Below are 18,915 nucleotides of genomic sequence, written 5' to 3' on the forward strand. Positions count from 1 at the left end.
GAAAATGTCCCATCAGACCCAATATGTTGTCACCTTAAGTTTTACGCATAAGAATCCATACATCAAAAACAGACTTCAAAATCCTTTCATTGTTTCCGAATATAATTTTTAGTAATGGCCTGTAACTGATTTAGTCGTTTGTCTTTTCAGTCCTAGTGACTTCCACAGTGCTTTTACCAATCAGGAGTTGGTCGGTCTTTCCAAATCACAGCCCCATCACTCTGTGGTCCCCCCACCAATAAGCTCGTTCTCCTCAGTGACCACTGTGGCTTAATGGGTCACAGGGACCACCGCTGTGGGTCAGCCGAAGCTGCCGGATGCTGGCTTGGGTCCACTTCACTTCCGCACCGAACCAGTGCTCGCGCGAGCATCACCTCCAATATGGAAGATTAGTAAAAAAGAAACATCTGTACCCTGCAGGGACCCGGGAGAGGACAGATGGCCTTTGTCCACCCAAGGCAAAGTTCAGAGAGTAACAACCGGAGAGGGGGAGAAGAGACAGTCTCCCTGAGTGATAACCCAGATATTTTGCTCATTATTTACTTTTGCGTCAAAAACTTTAAACCTTATTTTGCAAACAACTCCCACTGGACATTTGTCCCTGACCTGTTATCAGGGTCTGCCCTGCTGGCTGAGATCAGACTCGCTCGGCATTTCTCCGAGACTCCTGTCCTCAGACAACTAACATACAGTTAAAATGAGCCCCCCTTAATCGCACATGATTCAAGGGGGCCTTTCCTTTGAAAGCTATTAGTTTCCTACGGTGGGGGCGCTCGAAAACCTTCAGACAAAATGGGTTTTATAAAGATGATTAGTGGACGCGAGCAGGGACAGCTGCAGAAACGCCTTCCTCTTCCTGCATAGAACAGAGTGCATCTGTGCGAGGTGGCTCCTTGGGGACGAGACAGCAGGACCCAGCCTCGCACAGCAGTGAATAGAGGCACACGAGCGTGTGGCTTCGGGATTGCCGTTCCTTCGATTAGCAGTGTCCAGTTACGATCTTGAGATTCACCGTGACCACATGTGAGGCTCATTGCAAGCGATTTGATATTTATAAAGCACCCGATTTCATAAAAGATAGTACAGCGATCATGAATCTCCATTATACAAGAAATATCTGTTTCTTTACATTACAACAGGTCTGACTCCAGACACACCCCCCCACCCCCCCACCCCCACCCCCAGCCAGCCTGGCTGGCCGGGCATTTGATGCTCTCCCTCAGCTGTCCATTCCAGGGTAAAACCAGAAGCTGGGGCTTAGGTGGGATCTTCACAGGGAGGCCGCTCACCTCTCACATGGCCAGGGATCCCCCGTTATCTGCTTCACAGACTCCTTGGCACCCGGGAGGTGGCGTGGGGCCTGGGCTGCTCTGGCAAGGCCGGGCACTGTTGTCTGTTCTCCTCTGGGGCCCTGCCCAGGCCCTCTGGCACTGCCAGGCAGCAGAATGCCACAGACAGGCCTCCATCCGCTGCCCGTTTAAGGGTCTCCTTCCTCTGCCCCACTGCTTCCTCCCTCCTCTCATTGCCTTCTGGAACGGCCCACAGTCTCCGGAAGGAGCCCTGTGGATCCAAAGCCAGGAAGGCAAGTATGCTCTTTCCGGCTTCAGTTTTGGGCCCTGGGATTTGAACAGCCCAGGAGATGGTGATACAAACGGAACTCAGTGTCTTTGTGGAACACGAGAGGTAAAATACAGGAAGAAGACCTCCAGCGAACAAGTGAATGTGTTATCCTGCCTCCGTGTCGCTTAAGATTAGGTTTGTTTGCAATGAGTGGAAAACTCAAGTGTTTACTTTAAGAAAAAGAGTCCACTTGTTTCTCCTAAATTACGTCCAAGGTAGGCTGTCCTGTGCGCTCCGTGATGGCTTCTCCTGTCTCTCTGCCCTACCCGTTGTGAACGTGTGACTTTCGCCTAACGTTTCCTCATTTACCACGATGACTGGTGGAGTTGGTTGATTGGTTTGCTTTAATAAGGGGAGGAACAGGGCACCTGGGTGGCTCAGTCAGTTAAGCGTCCGACTTCGGCTCAGGTCACGATCTCGCGGTTCACGGGTTCAAGTCCCACGTCGGGCCCGACAGCTCAGAGCCTGGAGCCTGCTTCGGATCGTGTCTCTGTCTGTCTCTGCCCCTCCCCCACTCGCACCGTCTCTCCCTTTCTCTCTCTTTGTCTCCCTCCCAAAAAATGAATAAACATTAAAAAAAAATTTAGTCAGGGGAGGAAGAAAAGTATTCTGGAAGCAGGGTTAGGGAGTAAGTAGTCTAACAAAATCTTCCTCCAATACCCTGGCATTTGTGAAATGTGAAATCGAGAGAATGTAATAATATGAAGACAAAAAAGCATAATTGTATACCACCTAGAAATCGCCTCTGAAATATCTTGGATCTTGGTGTCTTTTCTTGAAGTTATTCTTTAGCATTTCTATGTATCCTTGAGAATAATAATAGCTAGTATGAACATAGCACTTCCCTTATGCCCTGCATTGATGAAGGGTTTTACATATATTGATTCATTTAATACTCATAATAATCCCATAGGATAGGCAGTATTATTTTCCTCATTTTATAGGCGAGAAAACTGAGGCACAGAGCGGTCAAGTCATAAGTCAAACAAGGCGCACAGCTACGAAGTGGTGATGCCAGGGTACAAATCTGCAAAGTGTGGGTCCAGAGATCCGTTCTCGCACTCTATCTACTAGGGTGGGCGGGAGGGGTAATGGAGGAGAGCTGAGTGGATGGGCAAATCGGAGACACTGTTCGAGAACACAGAACCCTCGGAAGTTGATTTGCTGGGATTAAAAGCACAATCACAGGGGCTCCTGGATGACTCAGTCGGCTTAGCGTCCAACTTCGGCTCGGGTCATGATCTCGCGGTTCGTGAGTTCGAGCCCCACGTCGGGCTCTGTGCTGACAGCTCAGAGCCTGGAGCCTGCTTTGGATTCTGTGTCTCCTCCTCTCTCTGCCCCTCCCATGATCATGCTCTGTCTCTCTCTGTCTCTCAATAATAAATAAACATTAAAAAAAAATTTTTTTAAGAAAAAAGCACAGTCACAGACTGTAGCCCAGCAAATGTGTGACAGTTTTCCAAGTCCTGACAGACAGACACCCGTGGAACCCTGTCACCGCATTGGCTCTTGAGAGAATCTCAGGAACTTATACTAAGGGAACAGAAACTCAAGCAGAGATTTATATATCAAAATGTATATGATAGCAGTATTTCACAGCAAAAATACCAGAAACAACCTAAATGCCCCTAAATAAGGGAAAAGCTAACTGAGTTACGATACCTCCATTTGTGAAATTATGTAGCTATTTAAAATGATGCTTTCCAGTAACACATAAGGACGTGGTTAATGGTCATAATGTAATTTTTAAAAGGATTCAAAATTAACATCAAATGTTAGTACTTATCTCAGAATGGCATAATTACAGACTATTTTTATTTTCATTTGCTTGTTGGGACCTTTTTCCAAACCTCTTAAAAAATTTTTTTTCTCGTCACTTCTATCAGAAAATAAAGCAGTAATGTTATATAAAAATTAGAACCAGAGACTTCATTAAAGAAATATGTTACCACGTAAAATAGCATAATCTTTTTATCTTAATTGACGCTAGCTACCGGTGTACAACCTAGTGATTGGACGCATCTATACATTATACTGTGCTCATGGCAAGTGTACCTACCTGTTGTCACCATACAACATATTGTAGTACCACTGACGACATTCTGTGGCTATGCTGTGCTGGGGCTTTTATTCCCATGACTTATTCCGTAGCTGGAAGCTGTATCTCCCACTCCCCTTGGCCCGTTTTGCGTATGCCTACACCTTCCCTCCGGCCATCATCAGTTTGTTCTCTGGGTTTACAAGTGTGTTTCTGCGTTTTGTGTGTTTTGCGTTTTGGATTCCACGTATCCGTGAAATCATAAGGTGTTTGTCTTTCTCTGACTTACTTCACTTAGCATACCCTCTAGATGCATCCATGTTGTCACAAAAGGCAGGATCTCATTCTCCTTAGGGCTGAATAATAATCCAGTGTGTGTGTGTGTGTGTGTGTGTGTGTGTGTGTGTATACACCGCATCTTCTTTATCCATTGATCTATGGATGGACACTTCCATACTTGGCTGTTATAAGTGATGCTACAGTAAGCAACCATGGGGGTGCGTGTTTTTCACCCCTTTCATTTCCTTTAGGAAAATACTCAGTGGTAGAATTATTAAATCATATGGTAGTTCCCTTTTTAATTTTTTGAGGGACCTCCATACTGTTTTCCACAGTAGCTGCACCAATTTACATTGCTGCCAACAGTGCATGAGGGTTCCTTTTTCTCTACATCCTCATGAACACTTGTTATTTCTTGTCTTTTTGATTCTAGCAATTCTGACAGGTGTAAGATGATATTTTGTTATGGTTTTGGTTTGCATTTCTCTGATGATTAGTGATAGGGATCATCTTTTTGTGTCTGGTGGCCATCCGTGTGCCTTCTTTGGAAAAATGTCTGTTTAGGCCCTCTGTCCATTTTTAATCAGATTATTTGGATTTTGGTGTTGAGTTGTGTAAGTTCTTTATATATTTGGAGTTCATCCCCTTGTCGGATATATTACTTGCAAATATCTTCTTCTATTTAGCACGTTGCCTTTTTTGTTTTATTGATGGTTTCCCTTGCTGGGCAAAAGTTTTTTATTCTGGTGTAGTCCCAATAGTTTATTTTTGTTTTTGTTTCCCTTGCGTGGGGAGACATATCTAGAAAATGTTGCTAAGGCCAGTGTCCAAGAGATTACTGCTTCTTTTTCTTCTAGGCATTTTATGGTTTTGTGTCTCAAATTTAGGTCCTCAATCCATTTGGAGTTAATTTTTGTGTATAATATAAGAAAGCGATCCAGTTTTATTTTGCAAGTAGCTGTCTAGTTTTCCCAGCACCATTTACTGAAGAGACTGTCTTTTCCCCATTGTATACTCCTGCCTCATTTGTTGCAGATTAATTGACTATATAAGCATGGGTTTATTTCTGGGCTCTCCATTCTGTTCTACTGACCTATGTGTGTATTTCTGTGCCAGTAGCATAGTGTTTCGATTACTACAGCTTTGTAGTGTATCTTGAAATCTGAGACTGTGATACCTTTCTGAAGATTGCTTTGGATATTTGGGGATCTTTTCAGGTTCCATGCAAATTTTAGGATTATTCTAGTTCTGTGAAAAGTGCTGTTAGTATTTTGATAGAGATCGCTTTGGGTAGTAGGGACATTTTAACAATATTAATGCCTCCAGCCCATGAGCACAGGATATCTTTCCGTTTATTTGTGTCGTCTTCAGTTTCTTTTATCAATGTTTTATAGGTTTCATAGTATAGGTCTTTCACTTCCTTGATTAGTTTATTTCTGGGTATTTCGTTCTTTGGGGGGACAGTTATAAATGGAATTGTTCTCTTAATTTCTCTTTCTGCTACTTTGTTATTAGTGTATAGAAATGCAACCAAAAATCACATAACATCATTATAAAGGTTTAGAAAATTGATAATGCCCAGTATTGCTGAGTGGGTACAACATTATTCTTATGCACCATTGGTAGGAAGAACATTTGGTATAAAACTACTTGGAAGATACCTGGGCTATAGCTATCAAACCTAATGTATGTCTTTATTCTGCTTTAGGGTACTTAGCCCACAGATACACTTGCATAAGTGCTAAAAGCTATTACATCATTTCAGCTATTTTCGTAATTGAAACTACATAAATGTCTACCAATAGAGCATTACTTAAATAAATCATACTCCAAACATGCAGTGCTATATGCCCAGTTATTTGAAAAGAGTGAGGCAGATCTAGAAGTGCTCACATCAAGAGATGTCTCACGTATAATACTAAGAAAATACCAAGTTTCATTACAATGTATGTAGTATGATCTGGGATGGGTATCACTGGGACTTGGGAGAAGCAGGGACTATTCTTCTTATTTTTTAAATTTTTCTGTTCTGTTAAATGTTTTGCATAAGTATCTAATTTGTATTTGAAAAGGCACATTAAATTGTCTAAGACATGGAGGAGCTATTTCAAGGTCACTTCTGCTAATCTTGTATCCAGTTTTTTGCTGGTAACCAATCAAGCAGGTGACCCACCCTCCTGTTCCTGACAGTAAAGAACATCTTAATTATAGAGGGAGAGAATGTCACAGAACACTGGAAAAAGCAAGTGGCCAGAACGTGGTAAAGGTCATAGTTCCTATAGTTTGTCACTCCAAATTTAGAACACTTCAATGAACCCAGTCAGGATGAATGTAAAATAAAGTATCTATTAAAGAGGGACATGATAGAGTGGAGTCTCTTCACGACATTGGAAGCAAGTACGGCATGGCATAGTGCAAAGTGCCTGGAGTTTGTAACCAAAAGCCTTCTGCCAGTTTCTAGCTATATAACTTCAGGTAAATTCCTTTAGTATTTCTGAGGCACTTTCCTTACTGGTAAAATAACGGGAGGCAATTGCTACATACTTTATATGTCAAATGAAATAATGTATGAGAAGAGACTTGTTCTAAAAATTAGAAATCACTTAATAAAGTAATGGCCATTGTGTTATGTTCCTTCTTAACATCACCAGTGAACTGTATTTGGTACGGTAAGAAAATGACTGATAGATAATACATCCTTTTGTTTTATTCTCGAATTTGCCAGCTCCGTGTAATGTAAGAAATTTAGCCAACCTTGGGGCGCCTGGGTGGCGCAGTCGGTTAAGCATCCGACTTCAGCCAGGTCACGATCTCGCGGTCTGTGAGTTCGAGCCCCGCGTCAGGCTCTGGGCTGATGGCTCAGAGCCTGGAGCCTGTTTCCGATTCTGTGTCTCCCTCTCTCTCTGCCCCTCCCCCGTTCATGCTCTGTCTCTCTCTGTCCCAAAAATAAATGTTGAAAAAAAAAAAAAAAAAAAAGAAATTTAGCCAACCTCGAGAGAGAGAGGGCAGTGCCAACGGATTGTTTCTAACAGGCCTGACAGATTATTTCAGAACTCCGCCTACCCGTTAGCAGTGCCCTCCGGGACATTGTCACCCCTCCGCTAATGACTTGCGTCTCTGGGTCAGCAGACGCGTCAGCTGCCTTCTTCCTTTTCAGCATCTGAACGTGTACTGGGTTTTCCAAGACATATTCCGAGGTGTAGAGTAGTTGGTTTTAAGTTTTTTAAAGAAATTATTACTCGTGCCCAAGATCAGAGCCACTTGCAAATTCTGTTTTCCTGAAAAACTCGAATGTTCATTTCTATCCAGAATAGTTGAACACCCAGCAACACTGAATCCTGCTTTCAATTTACCAGAGACTAGAACCAAGATCACCAGGAGCTTAAGAGTATGGAGTCTTCCTCTGGACCATCAGGGGCAGGAACACAGTGTTCGTATCCTGACCAAGGATGTCATTTTTAAATCTTGCTCTCAACCCTTCTTGTATAAATTCACCTCTGCCTCTGATCACAAAGTGCCCTCAGTAAAAAATCTCTTACGGCAGCTGCAAAACTCTTAAAGGAAGGAAGAGGTGATGCCTAACATTTGCATAAAGTAGTTTTATTGGAAGAACACACATACCTACTCCGAACAAAAAAGTGTTTATACAGTTCTCAAATAAGCAAAGGTCTTGAAGATTTTTCAACTTTAAAAGCCTCTTCTGGTCCATATCCTCTTGCTAGCATATTCATTAAGAAATTCACAAGGATAGAAGTAACCATTCCAGTTACAAATTTATGTTTCCAATGTACTTGTTAGTTTTGAAAACTATTACATTTCATAGAAGAGGCACTTTTTTTTAAAAATAATTTATTGTCAAGTTGGCTAACATACAGTGTATACAGTGTGCTCTTGGTTTTGGGGGGCGTATTCCCATGATTCATCACTTACATCCAATACCCGGTACTCATCCCAACAAGTGCCCTCCTCAATGCCCATCACCCATCTTCCCCTCTCCTCCGCCTCCCTCCCCACTCAGCCTTCAGTTTGTTCTCTGTATTTAAGAGTCTCTTATGGTTTGCCTCCTTCCCTCTCTGTTTGTAACTGTTTTTCCCCCTTCCCTTCCCCCATGTCTTCTGTTAAATTTGTCAGGTTCCACATATAAGTGAAAATATTTGATACCTGTCTTTCTCTGACTGACTTACTTCATTTAGCATCATACCCTCCAGTTCTGTCCACGTTGCTGCAAATGGCAAGATTTCATTCTTTCTCATTGCCAAGTAGTATTCCATTGTATTTATAAACCACATCTTCTTTATCCATTCATCAGTTGATGGACATTTAGGCTCTTTCTATAATTTGGCTATTGTTGAAAGTGCTGCTATAAGCATTGGGGTACATGTGCCCCTATGCATCAGCATTGCTGTAGCCCTTGGGTAAATTCCTAGTAGTGCTGTTGCTGTGTCGTAGGGTGGTTCTACTTTTCATTTTTTAAATTAAATACTGTTTTTCAGAGCAGCTGCACCAGTTTGCTTTCCACCAACAGTGCAGGAGGGTTCCCATTTCTCCACATCCTCGCCAGCATCTGTTGTTTCCTGAATTGTTAATTTTAGCCACTGTGGTGTGAGGTGGTATCTCATTGTGATTTTGATTTATATTTCTCTGATGATGAGTGATGTTGAGCAACTTTTCATGTGTCTGTTGGCCATCTGGATGTCTTGTTTGGAAAAGTGTCTATTCATGTCTTCTGCCCATTTCTTCACTGGGTTATTTGTTTTCTGGGTGTTGAGTTTGGTAAGTTCTTCATAGATTTTGGATACTAACCCTTTATCTGATATGTCATTTGCAAATATCTTTTCCCATTCCATTGGTTGCCTTTTAGTTTTGTTGATTGTTTCCTTTGCAGTGCAGAAGTTTTTTATCTTGATGAGATCCCAATAGTTCATTTTTGCTTTTAATTCCCTTGCCTTTGGAGACGTGTCAAGCAAGAAATTGCTATGGCTGAGGTCCAAGAGGTTGTTGCCTGCTTCCTCCTCTAGGGTTTCGATAGTTACCTGTCTCACATTCAAGTCTTTCATCCATTTTGAGTTTATTTTTGTGTATGGTATGGGAAGGTGGTCCAGTTTCATTCTTCTGCATGTTGCTGGCCAGTTCTCCCAGCACCATTTGCTAAAGAGACTGTCTTTATTCCATTGGATACTCTTTCCTGCTTTGTCAAAGATTAGTTGGCCATACATTTGTGGGTCCAATTCTGGGGTCTCTATTCTATTCCATTGGTCTATGTGTCTGTTTTTGTGCGAATACCATACTGTCTTGATGATTACAGCTTTGTAGTAGAGGCTAAAGTCTGAGATCGTGATGCCTCCTGCTTTGGTTTTCTTTTTCAACATAACTTTGGCTCTTTGGGGTCTTTTGTGGTTCCATACAAATTTTAGGATTGTTTGTTCTAGCTTTGAGAAGAATGAGGCACATTTTTTTTAAGTTTATTTATTTATTTTGATAGAGAGCATGAGCTGGGGAGGGGCAGGGAGAAAGGGAGAGAGAGGGAGAGAGAGAGAATTCCAAGCAGGCTCCTCACTGTCAGCGCAGGTGGGGCTCAAACTTGTGAACCATGAGATCATGACCTGAGCCAAAGCTGGACACTTAACCAACTGAGCCACCTAGGTGCCTATGAGTGAGCCCATCTTTAAAGCAGGGGATATAGTTGTTTGTTTGTTTGTTTGTTTTCTTTCAGTTAATTTGTATAAAGCACAAGGAGCCCTTCAAAATGAAAACCTTATTAAACATAAAACGATGTTTAGAAAAAATGAGGGAAAAACCAATAGCTCTTCATTTACATATATTTTTGAAACTCTGTTTCCTCATTTAAAAGATTGAGTAAAATAAAATTTATTTAGATAAAATTCATATAACCTACAATTCACCCATTTAGAGGGCACAGTTCAACGGTTTTGGTATATTACATTATTATTTAATTGTGATAAAAAATATATATATAACTTACAATTTGCCATTTTCACCATTTTTATGTGTGCGGTTCAATGGCACTCACTGTATCCACAATGTTGTAAAACCATCACCACTGTTTTCAGAACTTTTTTTTTTTCAACGTTTATTTATTTTTGGGACAGAGAGAGACAGAGCATGAACGGGGGAGGGGCAGAGAGAGAGGGAGACACAGAATCGGAAACAGGCTCCAGGCTCCGAGCCATCAGCCCAGAGCCCGACGCGGGGCTCGAACTCACGGACCGCGAGATCGTGACCTGGCTGAAGTCGGACGCTTAACCGACTGCGCCACCCAGGCACCCCAGAACTTTTTTTTTTTTAATCATCCCAAAGAGAAAGTCTTCTTCCCCAGCCTGTGGTCACATCTAATCTACTGTCTCCATAAATTTGCCTGTTCTTGCCTGTACCTCATTTACATGGACCTTACATTTGTCATTTTGTGCCTGGCTCATTTTATTTAGCAAGTTTGCAGGGTTCATCCATGGTGTAGCATGCATTAGAACTCCGTGGTCCGTATCTACCATATTTCGTTTATCCATTCATCTGTCGACGGACTCTTCAGTTGGCTCTGTCTTTGGGCAATTGTGAATCATGCTGCAGTGAAATTGGCGTACAAGTGTCTGCTCAAATTCCTGTTTGTAATTCTTTTGAGCATGCTGCCTACCAGAGAGTGTAATTACTGGGTCATGTGGTAATTCTGGTTTTGCTTTTTGAGGAACATTGTTGCTTTTAGAAAAGTATGCATCAGTTACTGCATTAAGCGTTTTACGTGCCTTATCACATCTAGTTCTCATAACAAATGTGTCCATTCATTTTTATTCATTGAGCAAATATTTTTCAAGGGTCTTCTTTGTACCAGGCATTTCTCCAGGCACTGGGGATTCTGTAGGGGACGAAACGAACAAAGCCCCACCCTCTCATAGATCTTATGTAAAAGTAGATAATAGTAGTGACCGCAGACAATAAATACATGTTAATATAATGCTGGGTAGAATAAATGACATGGAGGCAATGAAAACAATGCAGAGTGGGGAGGAGGAATATTGCAGGGGTGGTAGTATTGGGGAGGCCCTCTTAGATGGAATTGAAAGGGAAGGTCTCTGTAAAGCTGATGCTTGAGCAGGAACCTGAAAGAAGGGAGCACATCCTCCAGAGATCCTGAGAAATCATTCTGGGGAGTGTGGCAAGAGCAAATGCAAAGGCCCTGAGGCAGGCCCAGTCTCGGTGTTGGTCTAGGAGCAGCGCTGGTCCGGGTGGCTGTGGGGACTGAGGAGAGAGGAGGGGGAGTCCAGATTTTATTTGTATTGTGATGGGAAGTCGTTAGAGACTCTGAGCAAGAGACGGATGCAGTCGATTATTCTGCCCATTCGTCGGTGAAGAAGCTGAGACTTAGGGGGTCTGAGTGGTTTTACGGAAGTATTTGGTGGGTAACTCCTCAAGATTTGCCCAGTAGGTTCCCTCCAGAGTGCATGCCCCTCCCCACCAGGCTAAGGCGTGTGTCCGGCCCTCACGATACCCCTGGCTGGCTCTAGTTTCTTTCCGGGAGCGTCCTACAAGGTGCCTGTTCCTGTTGCTAGGGTTGGCCCACGGCTGTCCACAGGCCGGTCTTGCCAGGTGCCTTGCTCGCAACCCCAAAGGTTTCTTGACTCTCTCCCACAGGCATGATGCACTCTCCCGGATTCGATGGGAGCGGCAGCCTCAGCTTGCAGATGCTGATGAACGCTGACAGCCTGTACACGGCCGCGCACTGCGCCCTGCTGCTCAACCTGAAGCTCTCCCACGGCGACTACTACCGGAAGCGGCCCACCCTGGCACCGGGCATGATAGTGAGTGCGTGGTCTCCGCTCGGACCTGGCCAGAAGTGGCTGCAAATCCGAGCATCGCTGTCCTGGGAGGGATCCCTGGGAGGGATAGCAGGGATGTCCCCTGCTACTCTGGACTGGGCAGTCCCTGCGGGGCTGTGTGGAGGGGGGGAGGGGGTGAAGGTGCAGTTTGCATCGTGCTGCGGGGCACACAGCTACCCACCTTGCTCCAGAGAGAGAAGGGCCCCCAGTCCCTAGAAGCAGCCGCCTGCCAGTGGCCTAGTAATGTCAGCCGGTGGCATTGCTGCACACACTCAAGTGTAAGCCACCTTCCAAAACAGGTGATCCGAATGTTCAGTAGCATCAGACAACGTACAGGGCATGGCCCCCTTTCCCGAAAAGCAAGGCTTGCTGTGTCGCGAAACCTCTTCGTTGTCCTCCGGAAGGTACCCGGACCTACTTGTGACCTAGAGCTAAGCTTAGTAGCTGTCGGTGACAAAGCACCTGCTGGGAGCTGTGGAGTGAGCACGATGGTGATTACGCTGTGCTTGGCTCCCCCGCCGGAGCGAGCCACCCCATGGTATAGCCCCGATCCCAGTTCACGAGCCTCAGTCCACAGAGCTGCTGGAAGGGAATCCGCAATCATTGGTTCGCTTGATAAATTATAAACTCCCGAGGGGAACTGGCAGCTTCGTGGGTGTAGGTCAAGTATCTCTTGAGGCGCACGTGCTGTTTCAGGGGACACACTCCATCTCTGCGGCGGTTGGGGCAGTGAGAGGGAGTCGCTGCGTTCCTTTTTCTGTGCTGTTTCTAATCCCCCCACACATCAAAGAGTAAAGACAGGAAGCGCAGCGTTCTTTATCCTTATGTGGGTTTCTTAGATGTCATAAGTAGGGCGCCTGGATGGCTCAGTCAATTAAGCGTCCGACTTCCGCTCAGGTCGTGACCTCCAGGTTCATGAGTTCGAACCCCACGTCGGGCTCTGTGCTGACAGCTCGGAGCCCGGAGCCTGCTTCGGATTCTGTGCCTCCCTCTCTCTCTGCCTCTCCCCTGCTCACGCTCTCTCTCTCAAAAATAACTAAACGTTAAAAAAATTGTTTTTAAGATATCATAAGTAAAAGGAACTTCATGAAGTTTGGGACTTCTCCATTTTGGTTCCCCTTTCCCTTGCCACCCCCCACCCCCGCACTCCCAATCAACAGGTTTTGTTGTTCCTCGAAGCCTCGACTCAGGTAAGGCCCCAGTGAGAGAAAGAGGCAGAGGAGGGGCCTGTTCGTTTGCGGGGGGGTCCTATCTGGTCACCTTCTCGTGTGGTCCTCTCTGCAGAAGGAGTTCATGAAGCAGGTGCAGACCAGCGGGGTGCTGATGGTTTTCTCCCAGGCCTGGATCGAGGAACTCTACCATCAGGTGCTCGACAGGAACATGCTCGGAGAAGCTGGCTACTGGGGCAGCCCAGAGGATAACAGCCTTCCCCTCATCACCATGCTGACCGGTCAGTGGCTCCTCAGGCAGCCGTGTGGCACTCAGCGGGGAGAGAGTGCCCGAGAGCCCCTTTCAGAGAAGCAGCCTTGAAACAGCCCCGGCAAACCCCCCGCCCCTGGCAGCTGGTGACGGTGCCAGGGAGGTGTCACGAAGCCACCTCACAGGAATGTTCCGTCCATTTTTCACGCGGGACCCTGGAGGACTCACTGTGCCCCCTCAGATGAGGACTACTTAGCACCCACGTCTGTCAGGGGAGAGCTACAGGCCTCTGCTAGGGATATGAAGTGCTTTCTGGGCATGAAGCCCAGAATTGTTCCTGGAAGCTCTCACGTGCTAGGAGGTGACCCTAATCCTTCAGTGCTCCTGAGCTGCCAGACACGTTAAAACGCTTGACTTTCAACTTGGCTCCCTTCCCATTTCCTATCCGTGTCGGAGGTCCTCTCTTCCCTTCCCAGCTGCACAAGAGTTAAAAATAATGCCAAACAGTTGTCCAGCCTCTTTGTCTTCAGTGCCCTGAGTTTTAAAAACCCTGTCCATTAGAAATTTCACGTGGGGCACCTGGGTGGCTCAGTTGGGCATCCGACTTTTGATCGCGGCTCAAGTCGTGATCTCACCGTCGTGAGATCGAGCTCCACGATGGGCTCCGCACTGAGCATAGGACTGGTTTGGGATTCTCTCTCTCGTCTTCTCCCTGTCTCTCCCCTACTCGCACTCTCTCTGTCTCTCTGTCTCTCTCTCTCTCAAAAAGAAAAAGATTTTTTATATGAGAGCATAGAGAGCGGTATGGGATGTGGTCAAGAAGGAATTTGGGAGGCGGGGGGTGGGCAAACACAGTCATTCCTGGCTTTTCATGGCTTCACCATGATGTCAGGTAAAGACCAGGGAGGACTCAAGACTTGTCATCAGTAGCCTTCATATATTAGATCTCCAGGCTCATCTTATGTTTGAGCTGAGTTCCCAGACTGGTTTCTGATCTGAATCATCTCCTGGCTCTGGCTAACACGATGTGTGGGGCATGGCTCTGTGCCTTCCCTGCCGTTTCTGTTGTCCAAAGTGAACGTTATATTACCTTTGGTTAGTACTGGGGGGCTCTTACAAAGGAGGCAGAGTAGACTGCTGACAAGCAGAACCCAACAATGAGGAATGTGGGGTGAGGTGCTATTTAGGAACCAGGCAGGGAGTCAAGACACATAGTCTGTCCACAGCCAGCAGAGTCTCGGCCATTGGCAGGTGTTTGGAGTCCTAGTTCTCGAACTAGGATGTGACTGAGAGAAGCGAGGCTTAGGTCCCAAACTTTGGGGATCCGGGTCACTGCACAGGTGACCAAGTTGCATTTGGTTAACCATGGTCACACTTACATCCATTCCAAATCTAGGAATGCATACACGTGTGGGACATTTACTCAGTTGCCTGTAAGCCGTGCTTCGTTTCCACCTGTCTTTGCCAAGTGCGTCCAATAGGGATTGAAAGTACTGCCCAGCGCTTAAAGCGCCTTGGAACCTGGATAAGGATCCTAAATGTGCCAGCTTTAATTTTCAAATACCGTAGTTTCTGCCAAAATTAATCTCTGTGACTCTTACCTGGACCTTAACAAAAGGAGTCATTCAGCAGTCATAAAAATGAACAAACAACAGGTCGCTCACAGTAGCCACACTCATCAGTCATTGCTGTGACTCAGCCACCCCTTTGTCACGGAACTATAAGCTCAGTGGGCCACATCCACGGGAGAGCTCTCTAACTCTAGCTAGAAAATGAGAGAAAAACATAGGCTTTTTCACACAGAATTCTACAAAATAAAGTTCTGTGATTCTTTGTAGCAAATTCCCAGTATGAGATGGCAAGTGAATTTGAGCAGTAGTTAACCTGGAGCTTGGAAACTTCCATCGGATCTTTTCATCCTGTGCAGCTAAAAGCAATAGCCACGATCTTACCATCGACGTTGTACTAACTGTGGCCGTTCCTGATGTCATATAAAAGTGTTGTCTAGAACCGAGGAATTTTAGCACTCAAATAAACTTTGTATTACTTGAATCCATTAGCCCTCTACCTAGCATATAGGAAACATAACTTTCGTAACTGGAAATTTTGGGGTAATGTCATAAGACCATTTGACTCTGGGTCAAATTCATTTCAGTGAAACTGGCCTGTTCCGACTTGAGCAGTCATTGAGATTTCTCCCTGCCTTGGTTCCCCAATTTTTGTTGAGAAATAATTGACATATAACATTATATTAGCCCAACGTGCACAAAATGATGATTTGATATATGTGTACATTGCAAAATGATCACCTCACTAAGTTTAGTTAATGTCAGTCACCTTACATGGTCACGTTTTGTTTTTTTTTTTTTTTCTTGTGGTGAGAAATTTTAAAACCTATCTTAGCAACTTTTTTCAAAGAGATATGTTGCTCAGGAACACCACCCCTCGTCTTCCCTCTGCTTGTCTGGCTGGCGGGGAAGGAAAAGAACTTGCATGTTGGTGAAGGAAGAAGCTGGTTGGGGGTGACCAATAAAGCCTAAGTTGGTCTAAGGCACTCTGCAGGCTGTAAAATGCGGTTTAATCAAGCGCCATTTTTTTCTTTGTATGATTTTAATTATTGGAATGCACCATTTTTTTTTTAATTTTTTTTTTCAACATTTATTTATTTTGGGGACAGAGAGAGACAGAGCGTGAACAGGGGAGGGGCAGAGAGAGAGGGAGACACAGAATCGGAAACAGGCTCCAGGCTCTGAGCCATCAGCCCAGAGCCCGACGCGGGGCTCGAACTCCCGGACCGCGAGATCGTGACCTGGCTGAAGTCGGACGCTTAACCGACTGCGCCACCCAGGCGCCCCAGGAATGCACCATTTTTAATATGCAAATATAAGTACATAAAATGTGAGGGGGAAAAAAGAGATGTGTTGCCGGAAATCTCTAGGCTTCTTGGACTTACTGTAAGAATCAAAGCTATAATGAAATAGTATTCAAACACCATGCAGAGAACTCTCATCCTGTTGGTGAAAGTCAAGTTCTAAACTCAAGGAATAAACTTAGGCTACCCTTTTTTCCCATTCCCTCTCTGTGTTGTATTCAACTATATTAGTTGCATTCAGGATATATGCTTCAATTCCATGGTCACTTCTCCGGTGGTTCCTTCCTTTCCACTTAGACATTCAAAGCCAGAAGATGCAGTGTAGCCCGGGGCTATAAGGCTACTTAATTCAGAGTTAAATCTTCTCAATCCCAGGCTCTTCTTGCCAGTTTATTAAGAAGTGGTTCATTGAGCTAATTCCAGAGATGAGAGTTGGTTTTAACAAAAATTTAAATGGAGAATGAAGGTCCTATATCACACTGCACGAAGTGTGTGGTGTCATTGCAAAGAGGCCCAGATGGGAGTCAGAAGACTTGCATACTAAGCCTAATTCCTTCTTTTACCGGCCTCATGGCCTTGTGCAGTTTACCTACCTTGAACATTTATTTCCTTCTCTGTGAAATGGGAAAAATAATACCTACCCTGCCTACCCGCTTGGAGTTGTCTGGAAGATTCGATGAAAACAATATTACGTGAAAACACTTTGTGAATTGTAAGATATTATTATCAAGTTATTGTTGTACATTGGAATCAGATGATGTGATTATCTGACCAAGGAGATATTATTCTTATTCTCTTCTTCATTCCTACGAGGAAATTCTGAAAGAGAAATCCACGTTGGGGCAAACTGCACATATAAAATGTAGGAACGATGCCACCACTTTGGATAAAAGGAATAGTCAGACGTCAAAATATTCTAAGTCAATAGATTTTCTAACAACAGGGAGGGCAGAGTTTATGTTTTTAGTAAAAAATATGAAGAATGTTCTGGCAATGAAAGAAAACTAGACTAATAGAATAAAACAAAAATTTTAATATTCTGATAAAAAATTCTTACCTACTTGGTACATAATAGATCCAATGGATGTTTGTTGTGGAAAAAAAATGAATATTGTGTTGGCCATTTGGGTTTTTTTGGGTTTTGGTTTTTGGTTTTGGTTTTTCCTGGAGTGTTCCAATCTGGGAAAACCTTCCTCCTTTTCCTGGACAGACATTGATGGCTTAGAGAGCAGTGCGATTGGGGGCCAGCTGATGGCTTCAGCTTCTACGGAGTCTCCTTTCACCCAGGGCAGGAGAATTGATGACTCCACAGTGGCAGGTAATGACTTGGGTCTTGAGTTTATGAATATACATACATCCCATATGTTACCAGCAATTAAACCATTAAGTGGCAGCTTTCTGTGCTGACATAAATGAATTAACATCTCGTCTTGGCAGAAAAGTGCCTGAAGGAAGTTACTTAGCAACATCTAGCTGATGATGCAACATTCATTATTTATAAACACAAAGTATAACACAATCCAATATCCATTAAATTTGATTTCCTGTAGTAGAACTGTATACACCTCAGTATTGCTAACTTGATTGTCAGAAGCTCCCATGCCATTCACCGCCGGTGGTTTATTTTGTCTCCGGAAAATGATCCATGCTCCTTCACGTCCTAGGTGTGGCGTTTGCTCGCTATATTCTGGTGGGCTGCTGGAAGAACTTGATCGATACTTTATCAACCCCCCTGACTGGCCGCATGGCAGGAAGCTCCAAAGGGTTGGCCTTCATTCTGGGAGCTGAAGGCGTCAAAGAGCAGAACCAAAAGGAACGTGATGCCATCTGCATGAGCCTCGATGGGCTGCGGAAAGCAGCGCGGCTGAGCTGTGCTCTAGGTACAGGAGGGAGTAACGTTCCCGGACCCGTGGCCCGCGGGGTGTCCCTGAGGAGCGCTGTGGGAATGGCCCTCGTGGAAAACGAATCTTTTAGAAGGGCTGCTGGGTAAAAGGTTAGACGGTGGACTCAGTGAGGGGTAATTGTTTCTTTTCTCCAAAGGAGTTGCAGCTAACTGCGCCTCGGCCCTTGCCCAGATGGCAGCTGCCTCCTGTGTCCAGGAAGAAAAAGAGGAAAAGGAAGTCCAAGAGCCCAGTGATGCCATAGCACAAGGTAATAGCTAAAGAGCCAGAATCCACCTGGCGCCTTATATGCGGTCTACACACCCCTGCACATGTGACAGACACCTGTCCCTGTTCCTTGTGTGATGCACAGCATATACTTACTGCTGATCACAAGATCCCAGCCTGGATCACAGGCTTGGCTCTTTTACATGGCTGACCCTGCAGGGTGCCTATCGTAGATCCCTGTGAAGGCAAGAGACGTACCATTCCGGCCCCGGCAACTTGGCTGCTAACAGGAGTCCTGTAGGACACCAGAGGCCCCCTGGCTGAGCTATTCACACTTCTGTCATCACCCAGCCGCTTGTGTTGGTGCTGCACAGAGTACACATTTGAAGATCGCTCAGGTTGTAGTGGGGCAAGGCAGAATGGCCAGTTTTCTGAGTAGGGAAACGAAATGGAGGAAATCCTGGAGAGGAGCTTCAGAGAACCTTTGTTCTTATAAGAGAAAAACCTGAGCTTTGTGAACTCCAGAAAGAGTTGACTTTTACCTGGTTAAAATCCATTAGCCAATGAAGCAGATGATCATCTAGGATATATACGTAATGTGCACAACCGTAAGTTACATAAAAATCCTTACATTCAAGGTTCTTAAAAAATTATAAAACCAGATGTTTTATAATTGATGTTCAAATTATGATTGATGTTCAAATGCTACACAAATGAAACATTGATGTTCAAATGCTACACAAATGAAAA

At 44.7% G+C, this 18,915-nt stretch overlaps 1 protein-coding gene across 2 annotated transcripts in view; it reads left to right on the forward strand.

Moving 5' to 3' along the window:
• ARFGEF3 (ARFGEF family member 3) overlaps positions 1–18,915 on the forward strand; it is a 187,922-nt gene that overhangs the window by 113,803 nt on the left and 55,204 nt on the right. For both annotated transcript variants that reach the window (XM_043592445.1, XM_043592446.1), the window contains 5 exons: positions 11,582–11,748; positions 13,051–13,216; positions 17,268–17,375; positions 17,722–17,937; positions 18,098–18,208. In XM_043592445.1, the coding sequence (XP_043448380.1) occupies positions 11,582–11,748; positions 13,051–13,216; positions 17,268–17,375; positions 17,722–17,937; positions 18,098–18,208 (768 nt within the window). The remainder of the gene's footprint in view (positions 1–11,581; positions 11,749–13,050; positions 13,217–17,267; positions 17,376–17,721; positions 17,938–18,097; positions 18,209–18,915) is intronic.

This window comes from Prionailurus bengalensis, chromosome B2 (genome assembly GCF_016509475.1).
Source record: "Prionailurus bengalensis isolate Pbe53 chromosome B2, Fcat_Pben_1.1_paternal_pri, whole genome shotgun sequence".
NCBI classification, from domain to species: Eukaryota; Metazoa; Chordata; class Mammalia; order Carnivora; family Felidae; genus Prionailurus; species Prionailurus bengalensis.